At 38.8% G+C, this 21289-nt stretch overlaps 1 protein-coding gene across 1 annotated transcript; it reads right to left on the reverse strand.

Annotated features, from left to right (window-relative positions):
- Nucleotides 1-7666: 7666 nt before the first annotated feature.
- LOC121861153 (serine/threonine-protein kinase OSR1-like) lies at nucleotides 7667-11173 on the reverse strand. The gene is made up of 2 exons (XM_042358720.1): nucleotides 11045-11173; nucleotides 7667-7816 (listed from the first exon to the last, which is right to left on the reverse strand). Exons 1-2 carry the CDS (start codon nucleotides 11161-11163, stop codon nucleotides 7699-7701), a joined length of 237 nt encoding a protein of 78 aa, XP_042214654.1. The 5' UTR covers nucleotides 11164-11173; the 3' UTR covers nucleotides 7667-7698.
- Nucleotides 11174-21289: the final 10116 nt, after the last annotated feature.

Consider the following 21289-nt stretch of genomic DNA (forward strand, 5'->3'; position numbering starts at 1 on the left):
GGAGTATGCTATAACGAACGGATCCTACTACGAATATTCCTATAACGAACGGTTTTACCTATAAAATTGAGAATGCTATAACGAACGAAACTCCTACAACGAACATTATTTAATTTTTTTTTTTTTTTACTAATTTATTGTTTTTTCTTACAAGTATTAATGATATTCTTTATTTCAGGGGTTTAGATGCATATCTATGCACTTTTTTACAATTTTTACAATTTTATATTATATTTTTCAGTGTTAAGTGGTTGTATTTGGGGGCCTGGAACGGATTAATCCTATAACGAACGAATGCTATAAAGAACAAGGTTCTAGAACCAATTAGATTCGTTATAGCATACCCCACTGTACTGTATTTCATTGTAGATTTTTTTTTTTAATTCTTTTTTTTTATCTATGTTGGACTTACGACCAATCGGACTTACGACCAATCGGACTTACGACCAATCGGACTTACGACCTGGATTTGGGTCCCTAACCCCGCCGTAAGTCAGGGAGCACCTGTACTGCCAACAAATCCTAAATACTGACAACACATCATAAGTACTGCCAACACATCTGAAGTACTGTCAACACAGCCTTAGTACTGTCAACACAGCCTTAGTACTGCCAACACAGCATTAGTACTGTCAACACAGCCTTAGTACTGTCAACACAGCCTTAGTACTGCCAACACAGCATTAGTACTGTCAACACAGCATTAGTACTGTCAACACTGCCTTAGTACTGTTGTTCTAGCCCTTATCAATTAGTATTATATAAATATGGGCAAAGGACATATATTCATTATATACATTCTATCACCAGGACTACTGAGCATACAGCAACATAAGCATTTGTTCTGTCACACCTCCTAGGGTGGACAGCATATAAACATTTGTAGTTTCACACAGACTCAGGTTACAACCCACAAATATATGTCCCAAGACCTCCATGTGAGAGTAGACCTGTGTAGTGTAGTGTTGACGTATTAAATTACTTCCCCCCTACAACCAGACAGAGAGAGGTCGGCTGGTTCACAGTTTCCAACAGTTCACTAGTTCACAGCCAGACACCGTACCAAAGAGACGTGTTGTGAGCATAGCTCCCAGGCTGAATATCTCTCTAATTATATCAGCTAATTACAAGCTAATAGCTAATGCTCAGTAGTCTGTCAACAAACAATTCTGTAACTACCAGAGCATCCAATATAACTAGAAAATCACCACGTGTGTTTACATTAAACCAAGGAACCACAAATGAAGATAACAGAACCTGTGTACACTTGTGTAACTTACACGCTAAGATAATCACAAGTGTAACCCAGGGCGGCTGGGACGATTCAACTATCAAACTACGACTGTATCAAAGGTGACACGCCGTGAGATTACTTAATATCTCACCCAACTTCATCAAAGGTACCAGCGACTACACTACACTCATTCAGGCAAGTGTTAACAAGTGAGATCATCTGATATCAAACCCCGGCACAAACACTGTCAACACAGTCTTAGTACTGTCAACACAGCCTTAGTACTGTCAACACAGCCTTAGTACAGCCAACACAGCCTTAGTACTGCCAACACAGCCTTAGTACTGCCAACACAGCCTTAATACTGTCAACACTGCCTTAGTGCTGACAACACAGCCTTAGTACTGCCAACACAGCCTTTGTACTGCCAACACAGCCTTAGTACTGTCAACACAGCCTCTGTACTGTCAACACAGCCTTAGTACTGTCAACACAGCCTTTGTACTGCCAACACAGCCTTAGTACTGTCAACACAGCCTTTGCACTGTCAAAACAGCCTTTGTACTATCGACACAGCCTTAGTACTGTCAACACAGCCTTTGTACTGCCAACACAGCCTTAGTACTGTCAACACAGCCTTTGTACTGCCAACACAGCCTTAGTACTGTCAACACAGCCTTTGTACTGTAAACACAGCCTTTGTACTGTAAACACAGCCTTAGTACTGTCAACACAGCGTGAGTACTGCCAACATCTTTTTTTTTATGGAATTAGCCCACCCGGGCACAGGTCGAACAACCCACAACGGGACCTGGGGGCGAAAAAGAACAAAGAAATTAAAAATAGAGAAGAAAAAGGTTATAACTGTGTTAATCTACACCACAAAGATGCCGGAAAACCAGCTTTTTAAAGTGAGACAGATTGTATATGTATGGAAACACTGAAGAAGGCAGAACATTCCACAGTTTGGTTGTGTGAGGAAAGAAGGTGGGTACTATAACGGGTTATTCTCGTGTGACCGACATCCACAAAGAAACGGTGGGTACAGCGGACAAGACGTGTGCTACGAGCCCACGGCCTTGTCGGCGGTACACAGGATGCCAAATCCACCGAACATTGCCCGTTAAAGAAAGATTATCAACTAAAGAAGGAGAGTTAATAAGACGAAATGCCTTTGATTCTACCCTATCTAACAGTTGAACAGAAGAAGAGTCACCCCAGATATGAGAGCAGTACTCCAAGTTAAGACAAATGAATCCCTTATATACTTGAAGCAACTGCTCAGGAGTGAAGTAGCTACGGTATCTGTACAGCATTCCCAGCTTTCGGGAGGCAGCTTTAGCAATGTTTAGGAGGTGTGGCTTCCATGAAATATTAGAGGAAATTTGGTGGGAAATCATCTTAATTTAGAAAGTGTAATTGATAAATACTGAATTTTATAACTATTGAATTTAACCAAGTTTCTACCTCCCCATTCAGAGATGCTGCACAGATCCTCAGTGATAGAAGTAATGATATCAGCTCTAGAAACAGATCTAGTTTGAGAATTAGGAGGACAGGAAAATGTGAAGAAGAGTGAAGAGTAGAATCATCAGCGTAAGAATGGATAGAATTAGTTGTTGTGTGAAGTAAATCATTGATAAAAGAAGGAAGAGAGTAAGTGAAAGAACAGAACCCTGTGGGACACCACTATTGGTTGAGAAAGAGCAAGAGATCAATCCCTCAACAACAACTGCCATGGATCGGTTCTCAAGGAAGCTAGAAATTAGAAAAGAAACTCGGGGAAAGAAACCATAAGAAGGAAGATTAGAAAGCAAAGACTTGTGCCATAACCTGCCAAATGCTTTGGAGATGTCGAGGGCCACGACGAAAGTTTTCCCATACAGTAGGTCGGGATATATCGTGACTTTATACAGTATATATATATAAAAAATTATATCGTAGCTACCAAAATTATCAAAAAAATTTCTATATACGTATAGCGAAAAAAAATGATTTCACGAGGGAAATCGGGCAGGAAATATTTCAAATGTACCGCCATGACAAACAAATGCGTTATTTGCTCACCAGAGGAGCCACCGTGGCTGCTCACTCACGCATTAACGCTCGCCCGCTGAGTGAGTGACGAGAAAGCAGCCGACTCTGCTGCAGATTACGACTTCTAAGGTGAGTGTAAATGGGTTGCTAGTGACTTGAAAAGTGAAGTGAAGAAAATGGAAAGCTTAATGGAAAAGATTTAATAGTGTAACTAATATTTTTGGTGTTCGTTTATGTAGGTGTGGGATTGTCAAGTGAGGGTGGCAGTGTGGCGTCTGCTGCCGGGTCTGGTGTTCCTTGATATTGATATTGAAATAGTCTGTTGTTCCCAAGTCTAGTGTTCATTGGTGCTTTACTTAGTAAGAAAATGAACTCGTTAAGTCAAGTTTTTTGCCTCCAGAACCTAACCCTATTTCCCCATTGATTACATGTAATTATATATTGCGATCTGGTATACAGCGAACATCGTTGGACCCTATCTAGCGATATATCCCGACACTACTATAATCCCTAAGAGAGGATTACCAAAGATGGGTGCAGTAGGAGAGCAGATCACCAGTCGATCTCGCCTGGCGAAAGCCATACTGGTGATCCGACAAAAGAGAATGGCATTCAAGGTGACGGAGAAAATGAGAGTTTAAGTAGTTTCGAAAATCTTAGAGAGGAATGAAGTTAGGGCAATGGGACGATAGTTAGAGGGATTGGAATGGTCACCCTTCTTCAGGATGGGCTGAACCAAGGCATGCTTCCAAGAAGAAGGAAAAGTTTGGATTTTCAGGCAAAGGCTTAAGAGGAGAGCAAGCACAGGGGCCAGAACTTCAGCACACTCCCTCAGAACACGAGGGGGTATTCCATCCAGTCCATGCGCCTTACTCACATACAACCTGGATAACACACCAGCAACCCTGCGAGTGGAGATTATAGGAAAGTGCATAGGTTCAGTAGGAGGAGTAGGAGGGATAGAGTTGGAATTGTCTAAGGTGGAGTTAGATGAGAATAAGGTGCCAAAGAGATTGGCTTTATCAGGGGGAGAGTTGGCTATAGAGTTATAAGGTCGGAAGAGAGGAGGAAAAGTGGGAGTGCAGAAGTTATTACAGATGATTTTGGTTAAGGACCAGAAGGATTTACTAGAGGAAGAGTTAGTCAGGACAGCGGTCTTTCATTTTATAACATTATGCTTTGCCCTTCGAAGAATAGCCTTACAATGATTCCTAGTAGTAATGAAAGATGAGTGGGTAATAGGAGAAGGATAGTTTCATAGCTTGATATGTCTTATCTCTCTCCCTGCATGCAAGAGAGCAGGAGCGATTAAACCATGATTGTATTGTGAAAGTTTTGATAGAAGATGGGATAAATGCACTCATACCACCCTATATAACCCCAGCAATGCTGTCAGCACATACTGAGGCATCCCGAGTGCAAAATCAACATTCAAACCAAGGAAAGTTGGAGAAGAATTCTCACAAGGATTGCCAGCTTGCCTTCCGATAGTTGGCATTTAGAGGTGGGTGGGGGAGGTGGTTGTGCCTAGTTTGATTTAATAGAAGTAAGATTGTGATCAGAAGACCCTAAGGGGGCAGGAATTGAGTATGAACAGTGTGAGGGGTTAGAGGTAAAACAGAGATCAAGAATGTTAGTAAGTTGATTGTGTTGATCAGGAACACATGTAGGTAGAGGATCTCGGTGTTGGGGTGTGTGGATTGCAACGACTCGTGGCAAGAAGTGAGATAGTCAAAGAATTCCAAACAGTTGGTAGAGTTGGGAGAATAGTAAAGGAAACAAAGAAAAATAGTCATAGTTGGTAGAGATATTTTGAGCCAGATGACATCATAAAGGACGATTCAAGATCCGTGAGTCGAGCTATAAGTGTGTTGCAGTAGGCGTATACACCTCCCTTAGGATGGGAAGATGTATAAAGGTTGTAGTTGGAGACTTTAAAAGGTTTGGGTGAAGCTGCTTTGGTCAGTTGAAGTTCAGATAGCAGTAAGAGGTCGGGGGAAGGGGTTAATAGATGGTGCTCCACAGAAGAAAAATTGGATCTCAAGCCGCGAATGTTGGAAAAAATTAAGTGTGAAAAAAGCCGATCCTCCAGCAACCGCGGTGACGTCAGTTGAGGCCCCAGTAACTTGATGATGATCAGGTCGGCCCTGGGGTCCACAACCTTCCCGACCAGTGGGACCCATCCTAGAAGGCCCCGCTTCAATATTATTGTCAACTGATATCATAAGAGAATAAAAGAATAGAAAGAATAAAACAGATCAAGAGTGAGAAAGGTTATATATGTTGTGTTGTCAAGGAAACAATTGAGACCCTGCAATTGCGTGTAAATGAGGCAGAAAGTCATATCAGCAACTTGGGACTTGGTCACATATGGCAGCAGGGTCGTACCACTAGACAACACATTATGCTTCCAATATCTTCCCAGGTGGTAGTACCTCCCTGTTTGGTAGCTGCCTACTACCCATGCAAACCACATACATATTATGTGGTCAGTTAGGTTAAGTTAGGTTAGGTTAGGTTTTGGGAATGATTTTCCGAGCAGCTCATTTTCTGGAAAAATCTGAGAAAATTTTCTCGATACTTGGAAAATTCGAGGGATGGGGAAGATTTTTTTTTTACGGGTTTGAAAGATGAAAATCAGGCGCATTTTCCGGAAATTCTGAGAAAATTTTTCGGTACCCGAAAAATTCCAGAAAATTCTGGTGATGGGGACGTTTTTCCAGGTTCAAGAGAGTCGTCTTGTTACCCGGAAATCTCTCATTCCCAGAAGTGCTCAGCACCAACTGTTCCGGCTAATGGAGATACAGGTTGTACCTCTCTAGTCCGGCATTCTGTGGTCCGGAAACTCCCGTGGTCCGGAATGATTTTGGTTTGTCCAATAGGTAGATAGGCAGCATTTTATTTAATTTTATTTTATTTTATTTTTTTATTTTATTTATTTTTTTTTTTTACTTATCTGAATTATTATTATTATTACAGGAGTATTAAATTTTTACCCCTCAGGCCCCAATGTGGGTCATTGACCTATGCCCGGGTGGGATAATCCCCTTAAAAAAAAAAAAAAAGCCGCGGGAAATTAAGGTTTGTTTACATCCGGCAGTTCGGCTGCACTCTCTCTCTCTCTGCTTGTCTATACAGAATACAACATTTAACCCTTCAATATATATGAGCAGTAAATAAGTGTTGCTTTCATATTCTTATGTAGAGTAATGACGATATATTTTCACATGTGCGCACTTACATACGAGCAGTCTCACTTTTTTTTTTACCATTAATGGTTAGCCACTTATATTGTTCCATTTATTAACATTAAATAACATTACAGGTACTTCAAGCAACCATATTCATTTTTTACATTAATTTTACTACAGCTAAACTCAGGGTCTTATTTTCTTCAGTTTTACTGTATATGTAGAACCAATCAGTCGCTGGTTTCGTAAGCTTTAACATAAACAATGCCGGCAGCCGTCTCGTCTCCTCTAATATTCCATGTATTATTAATAAATTGTATTGTTAATTTTGCACACACATACATTAATTCAATAAAAACAAATTCAGAAACATTAATTAAAATATATATGAACAGTAAATAAGTGTTGCTTTCATATTCTTATGTAAAGTAATGACGATATGTTTTCACGTGTGCGCATGCACATTTACATATGCGATCTCTCTTTTTCCTTTACCATTATCGTTAGCTACTTCTATTGTTCCATTTATTAATATTAAATAACATTACTTAAAACAACCATATTAATTTTACTACAGCAACAACCAAGGTCTTATTTTCTTCAGTTTTATATGTAGAACCAGTCAGTCACTGGTTTTGTAATCAACGAAAACAATGCTTTGTCATTTCCTCGTGTGTTTTAATATTCTACGTATTATTAATGAATTTTATTGCTCATTTTGCACACATAAACATTAATTCAATAAAAAAGACATTCAGTAATAAACAATAATGAATCTTTTGTACATAAGAGAAATGACGCTGTTTACACTATTATGCACGTCGTCTGCACATTGGCGGGCCGTTCAAACCCGTCGAAATTCAAGTTTCCGCCGTCAAAATTTTTATTTATTTATTTTTTTGTGTGTTCCAATAAAATACGTTAAGAATTAAAAACTTGCGAAATTTGAGAAGCTACTATACGACATTTAACCCTTCAATATGTCTTCAAAGAGACCATGACACAGAGAAAGTGGTGCTAGTGCTTCCAGGCATAAGCACAAGTCACTATCTATCCAGGAAAAGGGTGAATTTCCATGGTCCGGCACCGGTCAGGTCCCGAGGTTGCCGGACTAGAGAGGTACAACCTGTATCATATGCAGTAACAGAAAGTTTTCATATACAGGGTGTGATGGAATGTCTGTCACATACTGTCTGAGGTTTAACTGTACAACAGTGTACTTAATAAGTGGTTAAGTTACCTGTGTATCTGACCATTATTGTGGAAGTATTCAAGGCCCTTCAGTACCTCGCGTAGTGCTGTAGCGATCACTGCTTCGTCAAACACACCGTGCTTACAGTCTGATGTTTTCATTCTGTAAAACATCAAAATTCAATATACCCTGTACAGTACTGGATATATATATACAGTATAAACTTGATAAATCAGTCTAATTGGGGCAGACCCCAGTTAAAAAAAACAAATATTGTACATGAGGGGGGGGGTTGGAGATAACACTGCTTACCTGAACTATTTAAAGACAATCAGTTATGTTATTACTGTACTTCAACAACTAAGGTCATTAAGTGTATAACAAGGTTATTAAAAGAATATTACATCAACAAAAAAATATTATGAAACAGAACTCTCTGGGTTGAAAATCAGACATGTAAGTCTGGTTGTCACCGAGGTGATTGTTATTTACTGTAAAGTGTTATATGTAAGTAACCACAGAATTTGTCTTATGAATAAAGATAAAACTAAGAACAAATAAGTGTAGGAGCATATTGTATGTTTACTGGGAGGAGGGAGGGTAGCATGGCTCCCTCCCCCTCTCTCCCGCAAGATTCCTTTAACACTTCTTTAAGTAATTTCACCACAGTTCTCATATAATTTAGGATCATTTGGTGCCAGGTTGATATAATATTATACTAAAAGAATCAACTTTCCTGAAAAAAGAATCCCAAACTGAACACCATGAGTCATTTGTTTACAAAGAGCACACAGCTGATACCTTACCACAATGTCTGTCTTCCCCATTTAGTAAATTAGTACAGTACAGTTGTGTATTTGATCACCACTTAATAAATACTACTGTAGTGGATTTATCATCACTTAATAAAAACTATTGTAGTGTATTTATCATCACATAATAAGTAATATTGTAGTGTAAAGTATTATGCTTCTGTATATATCCTGGTTTATTCATTAATCATTTGTCTAAGTGTACAAGTAGCCAAACTGAGTCAACATATAACACTCAAAGGTAGTAAATAACGTTTTTAGGAAGGTATCTTCATATCAAATACTATACAGTGTGTTATAGTGACCCCTGTACTGTGTGGTGTAGTACTGACCTGTGTGGTGACCTGTGTGGTGTAGTACTGTACTGTGTGGTGTAGTACTGTACTGTGTGGTGTAGTACTGACCTGTGTGGCGACCTGTGTGGTGTAGTACTGACCTGTGTGGTGTAGTACTGTACTGTGTGGTGTAGTACTGACCTGTGTGGTGTAGTACTGTACTGTGTGGTGTAGTACTGTACTGTGTGGTGTAGTACTGACCTGTGTGGCGACCTGTGTGGTGTAGTACTGACCTGTGTGGTGTAGTACTGCACTGTGTGGTGTAGTACTGCACTGTGTGGTGTAGTACTGTACTGTGTGGTGTAGTACTATGCTGTGTGTGTGTGCTACACCTGTGTGGTGTAGTGCTGTACTGTGTGTGTAGTGCTGTACTGTGGTGTAGTACTGTACTGTGTGTGTAGTACTGCACTGTGTGGTGTAGTACTGTGACTTGTGGTGTAGTACTGTACTGTGTGGTGTAGTACTGTACTGTGTGTGTAGTGCTACCTGTGTGGTGTGCTGTACTGTGTGGTGTACTGCACTGTGTGTGTCAATACTGTACTGTGTGTAGTACTGCACTGTGTGGTGTAGTACTGACCTGTGTGGTGTAGTACTGTACTGTGTGGTGTAGTACTGTACTGTGTGGTGTAGTACTGACCTGTGTGGTGTAGTGCTACTGTGGTGTAGTACTGACCTGTGTGGCAACCTGTGTGGTGTAGTACTGTACTGTGTGGTGTGTAGTACCACTGTGTGGGTGTAGTACTATACTGTGTGGTAGTACTGACCTGTGTGGCGACCTGTGTGGTGTAGTACTGTACTGTGTGGTGTAGCACCTGTGTGGTGTAGTACTGACCTGTGTGGTGTAGTACTGTACTGTGTGGTGTAGTACTGACCTGTGTGGCGACCTGTGTGGTAGTACTGACCTGTGTGGTGTAGTACTGTACTGTGTGGTGTAGTACTGACCTGTGTGGCAACCTGTGTGGTGTAGTATTGCACTGTGTGGTGTAGTACTGTACTGTGTGGTGTAGTACTACTGTGGTGTAGTACTGCACTGTGTGGTGTAGTACTGTACTGTGTGGTGTAGTACTGTACTGTGTGGTGTAGTACTGACCTGTGTGGTGTAGTGCTGTACTGTGTGGTGTAGTACTGTACTGTGTGGTGTAGTACTGACCTGTGTGGCAACCTGTGTGGGTAGTACTGTACTGTGTGGTGTAGTACTGACCTGTGGTGACCTGTGTGGTGTAGTACTGTACTGTGTGGTGTAGTACTGTACTGTGAGGTGTAGTACTGTACGGTGAGGTGTAGTACTGACCTGTGTGGTACTGTACTGTGTGGTGTAGTACTGCACTGTGTGGTGACCTGTGTGGTGTAGTACTGTACTGTGTGGTGTAGTACTGTACTGTGTGGTGTAGTACTGTACTGTGTGGTGTAGTACTGTACTGTGTGGTGTAGTACTGACGGTGGGTGTGACTGACTGTGTGTGGTAGTATAACCTGTGTGACCTGTGTGGTAGTACTGACTTGTGTGGACCTGTGTGGTGTAGTACTAACCTGTGTGGTGACCTGTGGTGTAGTACTGTACTGTGTGGTGTAGTACTGACCTGTGTGGGACCTGTGTGGTGTAGTACTGTACTGTGTGGTGACCTGTGTGGTAGTACTGACTTGTGTGGTGTAGTACTGTACTGTGTGGTGACCGTGGTGTAGTACTGTACTGTGTGGTGTAGTGCACTGACCTGTGGCGACCTGTGTGGTAGCTAACCTGTGTGGTGACCTGTGTGGTGTAGTACTGACTTGTGTGTGACTGTGTGTGTAATTAAACCTGTGGTGACCTGTGTGGTGTAGTACTGTACTGTGTGGTGTAGTACTGACCTGTGGCGACCTTGTGGTGTAGTACTAACCTGTGTGGTGACCTGTGTGGTGTAGTACTGACCTGTGGTGTAGTACCTGGTGGTGTGTTGACTGTGTGGTGTGGTACTGTATGTGGTGTAGTACTGTACTGTGGTGTAGTACTGACCTGTGTGGCGACCTGTGTGGTGTAGTGCTGTACTGTGTGGTGTAGTACACTGTGGTGTAGTACTGACCTGTGGTGTAGTACTGACCTGTGTGGTGACCTGTGTGTGGTGTAGTATTGACCTGTGTGGTGTAGTACTGTACTGTGTGGTGTAGTACTGACCTGTGTGGTATAGTACTGACCTGTGTGGTGTAGTACTGTACTGTGTGGTGTAGTACTAACCTGTGTGGTGACCTGTGTGGTGTAGTACTGACCTGTGTTTGATGATGTCCAGCAGTGAGCCTCCACCCAGCAGCTTAAGGACCAGCCACAGCCTCTTCACCACAAAGGAGGTGTAGTATGTCACAACATTCTCGTGGTGACATAATGACATGGCTTGAATTTCTTTCTGCAAAATGGAAACTTAGATGAATAGGTCTTCAAGATGGTGCCAGTATTATTATTATTATTATAATTATTATTATTATTATTATTACAGTAGTCCTCACTTAACGTCGCCGCTTAACGTTATTTCAGTACTATATCGCTGAACTTTAGAGACAAAAATTTGTTTAACGTCCGGTGATCAATACTAAGCGTTTGTGGACTACTGTCTCATCACCGCTCTTGTCTAGCCTCTCTCTCTCAGCTCGGGCCTGCCCTCACTCGCAGACGATCGTGTCCCCAAAGCAACACCAAGCCAGTCTCTGTTACAACTTCAATATCATTTGTGTGTGTCAAGTGTTTTTGCTCTAAACTGTATTCTAACCATTCAAAATGGCTTCAGCGCCCTATCAAGTGCTACTGATGCTAGTGTAGTGAGCAATGTAAGACCATTACCTGGCTACAAAACTGGATATATTAACCCGAGTTGAAAAAGGAGCGTGCTGTGGACATTAGGCGCTGTGCAGTCAACCCCCCACAACTGTGGTACTATCCGAACCAAGCTGACAAGATCAAGGTTAGTGCTGGAAGTGGTTCTTCTCTGAGTGCTACTAAGGCGTTTCGTACTAGAAGCACTGTGACAGAGAAAGTGGAAAGATGCTGACAATGTGGATGGATGATCAGAATCAATGCAATGCCCTGTGAGCCTTATGGTTATCAGCATAAGGCCAGATCCTTTTTGATGACATAAAGGCAAAAGGAGTGAAGGATCGAAGGAAGAGGCTGGTTTCAGCGATTTAGCGTCAGTATAACTTCCAACATAAAGATGACTGGTGAAGCTGCCAGTTCCGAATCCGGTGCTGCGAAACATTCCCACCAGAATTCAAGCGGAACATCCAGCAAGGAGGCTATTCACGAAGCAAGTCTTCAATGTGGATGAGACTGGTCTCTTTGGAAGAGGATGCCTCAGAGGACTATATCTCCAAGGAGGAGAAAAGAGCCAAGTTTTAAAGGGCAAAAAACAACTGCGTTGCTGCTTGGTTGAGCGCTGCGGCGACTTCAAGCTGAAGCCCATGCTGATTTCTTGCGCTGCCAACCCACGGGCCCTGAAAGGTTACTCTAAAGATCACCTTCCTGTCATTTACAAGGCAAACAAGAAGGCATGGATAACCGGCATATATTTTGCCAGTGGTTAAACGTGTACGTCGTCCCTGCAATGAAGAAATACAAGTACTGTGCCAAGGAAAATCTTGACTTCAAAATTTTTCAGATCATTGACAATGCTGCAGCTCATCCTCCCAATCTCGACAACTTACATGACAGTGTAAGAGTTGTATTCCTGCCTGCCAACATGACAGCACTGATACAGCCTATGGACCAAGGCGTCATCGAGCATTCAAGGCGTATTATTTACGCCGTACCATGGCCCAGCTGCTCGAGGCTACAGACAGAAATAATAAACCAACATTCCAAGAATATTGACGTGGGTTCAACATCCTTCATGTAATTGACAACATTGGCAAGGCATAGGAAGAGGTTTCAGAAAGTTGCCTGAATGGTGTGTGGAATGGTTCTTGGCCGAGTCGTCAACAGTTTTCACGGATTCACGGACTTAGTCCCAGCTGTAAATAGGGACATTCTCAGCTTGGCTAGACAGGCAGTCTTTGATGAGCTGGAATCAGAGGATATTGAGGCGTCCTGGCATCCCTTACAGAAGAGCTCACCAGCGAAGATCTGCAACTGTTAACAGCACTCAGTCCTGTTGAAGGCGAGCGGCGAGCCTCAACGACGCTAACTACCAAGAGGATGGCAGAATCGTTGAACATGATCCAGCAAGCAATACAAATGCTTCTAGATGGCGACAAACAGAGAATGTAGCTCAAAGACTCAACGCAGCAGTGATGACAGTCTTGGTTGTTACACTGAGATCTATAAGGAGAAGATGATGAGTAGCACCAAGCAGTCAACACTGGATTCATTTTTTCGTTGCGGGACGGCAGAAGCAGCAGCAGCATCTTCACAACAGCTGGCAGCCGAGGAGGAGCAAACAACAGCGGAGGAGCAAGCAGCGGCGGAGGAACCCCGGTCAGAGCAGGAGGAGGAGGAGGTAGCCACAGAGTCTCAGTGACTCACCACCCTCCTCCGCTCTACTACCCGCCTCCTCCGCTCCTGCCATCCGCCTCCTTCACTTCACTACCCACCAGACACCTCCACCCATCGGTGAGTACACCATACAAACTTATTACAGGTGCTCCTCTACTTACGAACGAGTTATGTCCCTGAGGCTTGTTTGTAAGTCCAATTGTTAATAAGTCCAACTTTACTCTTGTAGATACCAAACATATTGTAAAAAATTAAAAGATTATGGATATTTATTACAGCTATACCCTTTAATACAGCCTTAAAACCTGGCTCCTTCGTCTCCTCTTAGGTAATGTTTGTTTAATCTGGAATTTTCTTCAAAATAATCCAGTCTCATCCACATTAAACACCTGTTCTGGCAGGTAACCCCCCTCAGTGATGATGTTTGTATCTCTGAAAGTTTGTAAGTTGAACGTTCTTAAGTATAGAAGCACCTGTACAGTACTTGTAGCTGTATATGCATGCACTATTTTCTGTATATGTAAAGTATTTCACGGGACAAAGGGAAGCTCAGGAACGTAACTCCCTTATTTTATCTATTTCTTATGGGGAAAATTGATCCACTTAACGTTGTTTAGCATAACTAAGTTTTCAGGAACATCTCGACGTTAAGCGAGGACTTACTGTATTACAATTGTTATTGTTATTATTGTTATTATTATTATTATTATTATGATTATTATTATTATTATTATTATTATTATTACGATTATTATTATTACTATTATTATTATTATTATTATTATTATTATTATTATTACAATTATTATTATTATTATTATTATTATTATTATTTATTATTATTATTCTTCTGTATTATTATTATTACGATTATTATTATTATTATTATTATTATTATTATTATTATTATTATTATTATTATTAATATTATATTATTATTATTACCATCATCATTACTATTGCAATAATTATTATTATTATTATTATTATTATTATTATTATTATTATTATTATTATTACAGGTAATATTATTATCATTATTACAGATATTATTATTATTATTATTATTATTATTATTATTATTATTATTATTATTATTATTATTATTATTATTACAGGTAATACAGTGGTCCCTCAGTTAACGAACGGTTCAATTAACAAAATTTCGATTAACGAATTACCTCCCATAAGGATCTTCAATTAAACTATAACAAAACTTCGATTAACAAAATCCTTACAACAAACACGTTTTGTTGTGAGCATCAGCTGATCAGCTGATGGGCCAGTCTGCCAATTCAGTAATCTGTTCTATGTTTACATTCGTTTCCAGTGGAGTAAATATCAAGAAAGTTGTGCTCTTTACCTGTATATTTATATAAAAATTATTAGTAATTTTAAAATTGAGTTAACATATTAATAATATATGCAGTACAGGAAACTAGTTTTTTTAGCCATCAACATCGACCCCCCCAGGCGTCAGTTTGGCTTTGTTTACAGTGGAGTGAACATCGATTTTGTTGGTGTCTTGAATATTTTTGCATTTTTACATTAAAATTATTGGTCATTCAGAAATTTAGTTAACATATTGATAATATATAGCACAGTACAGTGTTGATTTAAATAAAATAATCTTGAATTACAACTTGTGAATTTAAAATTTTATTGGTGAAATTACTGCATCAAGCATGGGTCCCCTGAAAGGTGATTTCTCCTCCACCCCCACTTCCTTCTCCCTTCTCCTCCATCCCCACTTCCTCCTCTTCTCCCTTCTCCTGCACCCCCACTTCTAGTTCCCATCTATCATCAATCAGGAACCTTCTACATACACACCTCAAAGTAAGTGTACTTTACTGCATTTTTTTTTACTTTGTATGTACTTTTCTGTGAGCTGGAACCAATTACCCAAAATCCCATTGAAACAATGGATTCGGTTAACGAACGACTCTGTGGAACAAATTGTGTTCATTAACCGAGGGACCACTGTATTATTATTATTATTATTATTATTATTATCATTATTATTATTATTATTATTACTATTACTATTATTATTATTAGTATTAGAGTCGACCCTCGTTACAACGGACTAATAGGGGGGGAAGGGTGTCTGTTTTAGCAGATTGTCCGAATTAACTGATTTAGGGGTTAATATTGCATAATATTGCATTATACAGCTATGTGTATGTTTATTTGAGTGCCCCATCATAGGAGTCCATTTTCTCTTAATCTTAGAGTGCAGTACACTAGTGACTTCTTTATTTCTTAGTAATGATACAGAATTTGAAATTGCAACTGGGGTTTTTGTGTTCAATTTACGTATGTCTGATTACTGTTGGAATATTCAAAATCCATTGAGAGTGATGTTTAAAGCATCAACTGTCTTTATGGTTGGTAAAACTTGTCAAGTCTGTCAGTCTGAATGGCATGTGTGAGGCCTTGTGTTTGTCGCTAAATATATAAATATATAATGTTATGGTAATTATCAGAAACACATAGGCATGCGGGGTTTATTACAAAGTGATGAAAAGGATACTGTAAAGTGGGTAGTCCACAAAACATGTAGCCTCTCTTTATTTGAGTGCCCGTCAAAGAGTCCATTTTCTCTCATGGGCCTGAGTCGTCCGTTTTCTCTTAATCTTAAGTGCACCAGGGACTTCTTTATTTCTTAGTAGTGACACAGAATTTGAAATTGCAACCCCAATTGCAACTGGGACAATCCCAGAACCAGAAATTTGATATGGACAGTTCAGATTTCGTCCGATTTATCCGAAATCCAGATTAAAGGGGTCCGAATTAACGAGGGTCGACTGTATTATTATTATTAGTACAGGTTGTATCTCTCTAGTCCGGCATTCTGTGGTCCGGAAACTCCTGTGGTCCGGAACGATTTTAGTTTGTCCAATAGGTAGATAGGCAGCTTTTTTTTTTTTTTTACTTATCTGAATTATTATTATTATTACTACAGGAGTATTAAATTTTTACCTCAGGCCCCAATGTGAGTCAGTGACCTATGCGCGTGGCTAATCCCCATAAAAAACAACAACAAAGCCGGGGAAATTAAGGTTGTTTACATCCGGCAGTTATTGCTCTCTCTCTCTCGGCTTGTCCATACAAGTACAACATTTAACCCTTCAATATATATGAGCAGTAAATAAGTGCTGCTTTCATATTATGTAGAGTAATGGCGATATGTTTTACATGTGCACTTACATACGCGGTCTCACTTTTACCATTAATGGTTAGCTACTTATATTGTTCCATTTATTAACATTAAATAACGTTACAGGTACTTCAAACAACCATATTAATTTTTTACATTAATTTTACTACAGCTACAATCAGGGTCTTTTTTCTTCAGTTTTATATGTAGAACAATCAGTCATTATGTATTATTATTAAGTATAATTCATAAATAAAATAGTAAAGTGTATATATATAGCAGTATATTTCACATATGCGCACTTACATACGCGATCTCTCTTTTTTCTTTACCATTATCGTTAGCTTCTTCTATTGTTCCATTTATTAACATTAAATAACATTACTTAAAACAACCATATTAATTTTACTACAGCTACAACCAAGGTCTTATTTCTTCAGTTTTATATGTAAGAACCAGTCAGTCACTGGTTTTGTAATCCAAAACAATGCTGTGTCATTTCCTCGTGTGTTTTAAATATTCTACGTATTATTAATGTATTATATTGCTCATTTTGCACACATAAACATAAATTCAATAAAAAGACATTCAGTACTAAACAATAATGAATCTTTTGTACATAAGAAATGAGGCTGTTTACACGATTATGCCTGCGTCGTCTGCCGTTGGCGTTCAAACCGTCGAAATTCAAGTTTCCGCAGTCAAATTTTTATTTTTTTTTTTTGGCGTGTTTGAATAAAATACGTTGAATTAAAAACTCGAAATTTGAGAAGTACTATATGACATTTAACCCTTCATTATGTCTTCAAAGAGACCATTAAGCAGAGAAAGTGGTGCTAGTGCTTCCAAGCATAAGCACAAGTCACTATCTATCCAGGAAAGGTTGAATTTCCATGGTCCGGAAATTTCCATGGTCCGGCACCGGTCAGGTCCCGAGGTTGCCAGACTAGAGAGGTACAACCTGTAGTAGTTTTACAATTATTATTATCATTATTATTATTATTTTCATTATTATTACTATTGTTGTTATTATTATTATTATTATTATTATTATTATTATTATTATTACTATCATTATTATTATTATTATTATTATTATTATTATTATTATTATTATCATTATTATTATTATTATTATTAATATCGTGATTTTTATTATTATTATTATTATTATTATTATTATTATTATCATTATTATTATTATTATTATTATTACAGGTTGTACCTCTCTAGTCCGGCAACCTCGGGACCTGACGGTTGCGGACAAATTCACCCTTTTCCTGGATAGATAGTGACTTGTGCTTATGCCTGGAAGCACTAGCACCACTTCTGCATCATGGTCTCTTTGAAGACATATTGAAGGGTTAAATGTCGTATAGTAGCTTCTCAAATTCGCGAGTTTTTAATTCTTAGCGTATTTTATTGGAACACACAAAAAATAAATAAATAAAATGAAACTTGAATTCGGCGGGTTTGAGCCCAGGCGATGCAGGCGGCGTGCATAATCGTGTAAACAGCGTCATTTCTCTTATGTACAAAAGATTCATTGTTGTTTATTACTGAATGTCTTTTTTTTGAATTAATATTTATGTATGCAAAATGAGCAATAGAATTCATTTAATACGTAAAATAATACGAAGCTACAACGTGTTTTAAATGACCAAAACCAGTGACTGTCTACAAAACTGAAGAAAATAAGACGCTGGTAAAATTAAAATGGTTGTGTTTAGAATGTATTTGTTTTAATAAAAGGAAAAAAGAGAGATGCATATGGCATGATGATAGCATATGCGTTGCACACGCCAGAATAACACTGTTCTTATATATTTTAATTAATGTTTGAATTTGTTTTTATGAATCAGCTCGTGTGTGCAAAATTAACAATATTGTACAATTATTAATATCATTGGAATAAGAGAGGCGAGGCGGCTGCGTATGATAACACAAAAGCCCAGTGACATTGGTTCTACAAACTGAAAAAAAATAGACCCTGAGTTGCTAGTATAATAAACTTGTACCTGTAATATTAATGTTAATAAATGGAACAATATAACTAACCATTAATGGTAAAAAAAAAGTGAACTGCTCTTGCTTTTATCAATAATAGTCATTACTCTACATAAGAATATGAAAGCAACACTATTTACTGCTCATATATATTAAAGGTTTATAAAAATGTTGTACTCTGTATAGACAAGCAGAGAAGAAAGAGAAGAGAGAGAAGCTGAACTGCATGTAATCAAACCTTAATTTCCTGGCTTTTTTTTTTTTTAAGGGGATTAGCCCACCGGGCATAGGTCACTGACCCACATTGGGGCCTGAGGGCCAAAAATTTAATACTCCTGTAATAATAATAATAATTCATATAAATACTGCCTATCTACCTATTGGACAAATTAAAATCTGGGACCACGGGGTTTCGGACACAGAATGCTGGGACTAGAGGTACAACCTGTATTACTGGCATCATATTATTACTATTATATTATTATTATTACTATTATTATATCATTATTATTACAGTGGGGTATGCTATAACAAATCTAATTGGTTCTAGAACCTTGTTCGTTATAGCATTAAGTTCGTTAGGATTAATCCGTTCCAGGCCACCAAATACAACCACTTAACACTGAAAAATATAATATAAAATTATAAAATTGTAAAAAGTGCATAAATATGCATCTAAAACCCCTGAAATAACCAATATCATTAATACTTGTAATAAAAAACAATAAATTAGTAAAAAAAAAAAATTTTTTAAATAATGTTAATTGTAGGAGTTTCGTTCATTATAGCATTCTCAATTTTATAGGTAAAACCGTTCGTTATAGGAATATTCGTAGTAGGATCCGTTAAGTTATAGCATACCCCACTGTATTATCATTATTATTATTATTATTACTATTATTGTAATTACAACTCTTTCCTTATTTTTTTATTGCTACTGTACAGTATTATTAAAGTAGAACTTTGATTTAAAGCAAATCAATTTAATATTATTGATTTAAAGCAACACCCATAATTAAGACATTGTATTACTGTAATTTAAAGTGAATCTTTCCTATTTTACGCTGGTCAATCTGGCATATCATATGGAAATGCACACTATTTTAAAATTCAGGTCTAATGTTTACCACCAGACGCACCTCTGGAATTAGTCGATATAGTACAGTAGTAATGGTGGTAGTAGGGGACTGTCTGTATTAGTTATAGTACAGTAGTAATGGTGGTAGTGAGGGACAGCCTGTATTAGTTATAGTACAGTAGTAATGGTGGTAGTAGGAGACTGCCTGTATTAGTTATAGTACAGTAATGGTGGTAGTAGGAGGGACTGCCTGTATTAGTTATAATAGTAGTAATGGTGGTAGTAGGGACTGCCTGTATTAGTTATAGTACAGTAGTAATGGTGGTAGTAGGGAACTGCCTGTATTAGTTATAGTACAATTACAGTAATGGTGTGTTAGGGACTGCCTGTATTAGTTATAGTACAGTAGTAATGGTGGTAGTAGGGGACTGCCTGTATTAGTTATAGTAGTAATGGTGGTAGTAGGGACTGCCTGTATTAGTTATAATCAGTAGGTGGTATATAACGTGTTATAATTCAGTAGTAATGGTGGTAGTAGGGGCACCTGTATTAGTTATGGTGAGCGTAATGGTGGTAGTAGGGGACTGTCTGTATTAGTTATAGTACAGTAGTAATGGTGGTAGTAGGGGACTGCCTGTATTAGTTATAATACAGTGAAGTAATGGTGGTAGTAGGGGACTGCCTGTATTAGTTATAGTACAGTAGTAATGGTGGTAGTAGGGGACTGCCTGTATTAGTTATAGTTACAGTAATGGTGGTAGTAGGGGACTGCCTGTATTAGTTATAGTACAGTAGTAATGGTGGTAGTGGGGACTGCCTGTATTAGTTATAGTAGAGGTAATGGTAGTAGTAGGGACTGTCTGTATTAGTTATAGTACAGAGAGTAATGGTGGTAGTAGGGGACTGCCTGTATTAGTTATAGTACAGAGGTGGTGGTAGGGGACTGTATTAGTTATAGTACAGTAGTAATGGTGGTAGTAGGGGACTGCCTGTATTAGTTATAGTACAGAGGTAATGGTGGTAGTAGGGGACTGTCTGTATTAGTTATAGTACAGTAGTAATGGTGGTAGTAGGGGACTGCCTGTATTAGTTATAGTACAGAGGTAATGGTGGTAGTAGGGGACAGCCTGTATTAGTTATAGTACAGTAGTAATGGTGGTAGTAGGGGACTGCCTGTATTAGTTATAGTACAGTAGTAATGGTGGTAGTAGGGGACTGCCTGTATTAGTTATAGTACAGTAGTAATGGTGGTAGTAGGGGACTGTGTATTGGTTATAGTACAGAGGTAATGGTGGTAGTAGGGGACTGCCTGTGATTAGTTATAGTACAGAGGTAATGGTAGTAGTAGGGGACTGCCTGTATTAGTTATAGTACAGAGGAATGGTGGTAGTAGGGGACTGCCTGTATTGTTATAGTACAGAGAGTAATGGTGGTAGTAGGGGACTGCCTGTATTAGTTATAGCACAGTAGTAATGGTGGTAGTAGGGGACCGCCTGTATTAGTTATAGTACAGAGGTAATGGTGGTAGTAGGGGACTGCCTGTATTAGTTATAGTACAGTAGTATAATGGTGAGTGTGGGGGACTGCCTGTATTAGTTATAGTTACAGGGTATGGTGGTAGTAGGGACATCTGTATTAGTTATAGTACAGTAGTAATGGTGGTAGTAGTGGGACTGCCTGTATTAGTTATAGTACAGTAGTAATGGTGGTAGTAGGGACTGCCTGTATTAGTTATAGTACAGTAGTAATGGTGGTAGTAGTGGACTGCCTGTATTGGTTATAGGCCCT

The sequence above is a fragment of the Homarus americanus genome, unplaced genomic scaffold (genome assembly GCF_018991925.1).
Source record: "Homarus americanus isolate GMGI-L3 unplaced genomic scaffold, GMGI_Hamer_2.0 scaffold52806, whole genome shotgun sequence".
Classification (NCBI taxonomy): Eukaryota; Metazoa; Arthropoda; class Malacostraca; order Decapoda; family Nephropidae; genus Homarus; species Homarus americanus.

Excerpts from the sequence above, each read along its gene's own strand:
- LOC121861153 (XM_042358720.1), bottom strand. The coding sequence starts at position 11,163 with ATGTCATTATGTCACCACGAGAATGTTGTGACATACTACACCTCCTTT. Across the intron at positions 7,817-11,044 it reads CTGGACATCATCAAACACAG|AATGAAAACATCAGACTGTA; the intron begins GTCAGTACTACA and ends GATGTTTTACAG.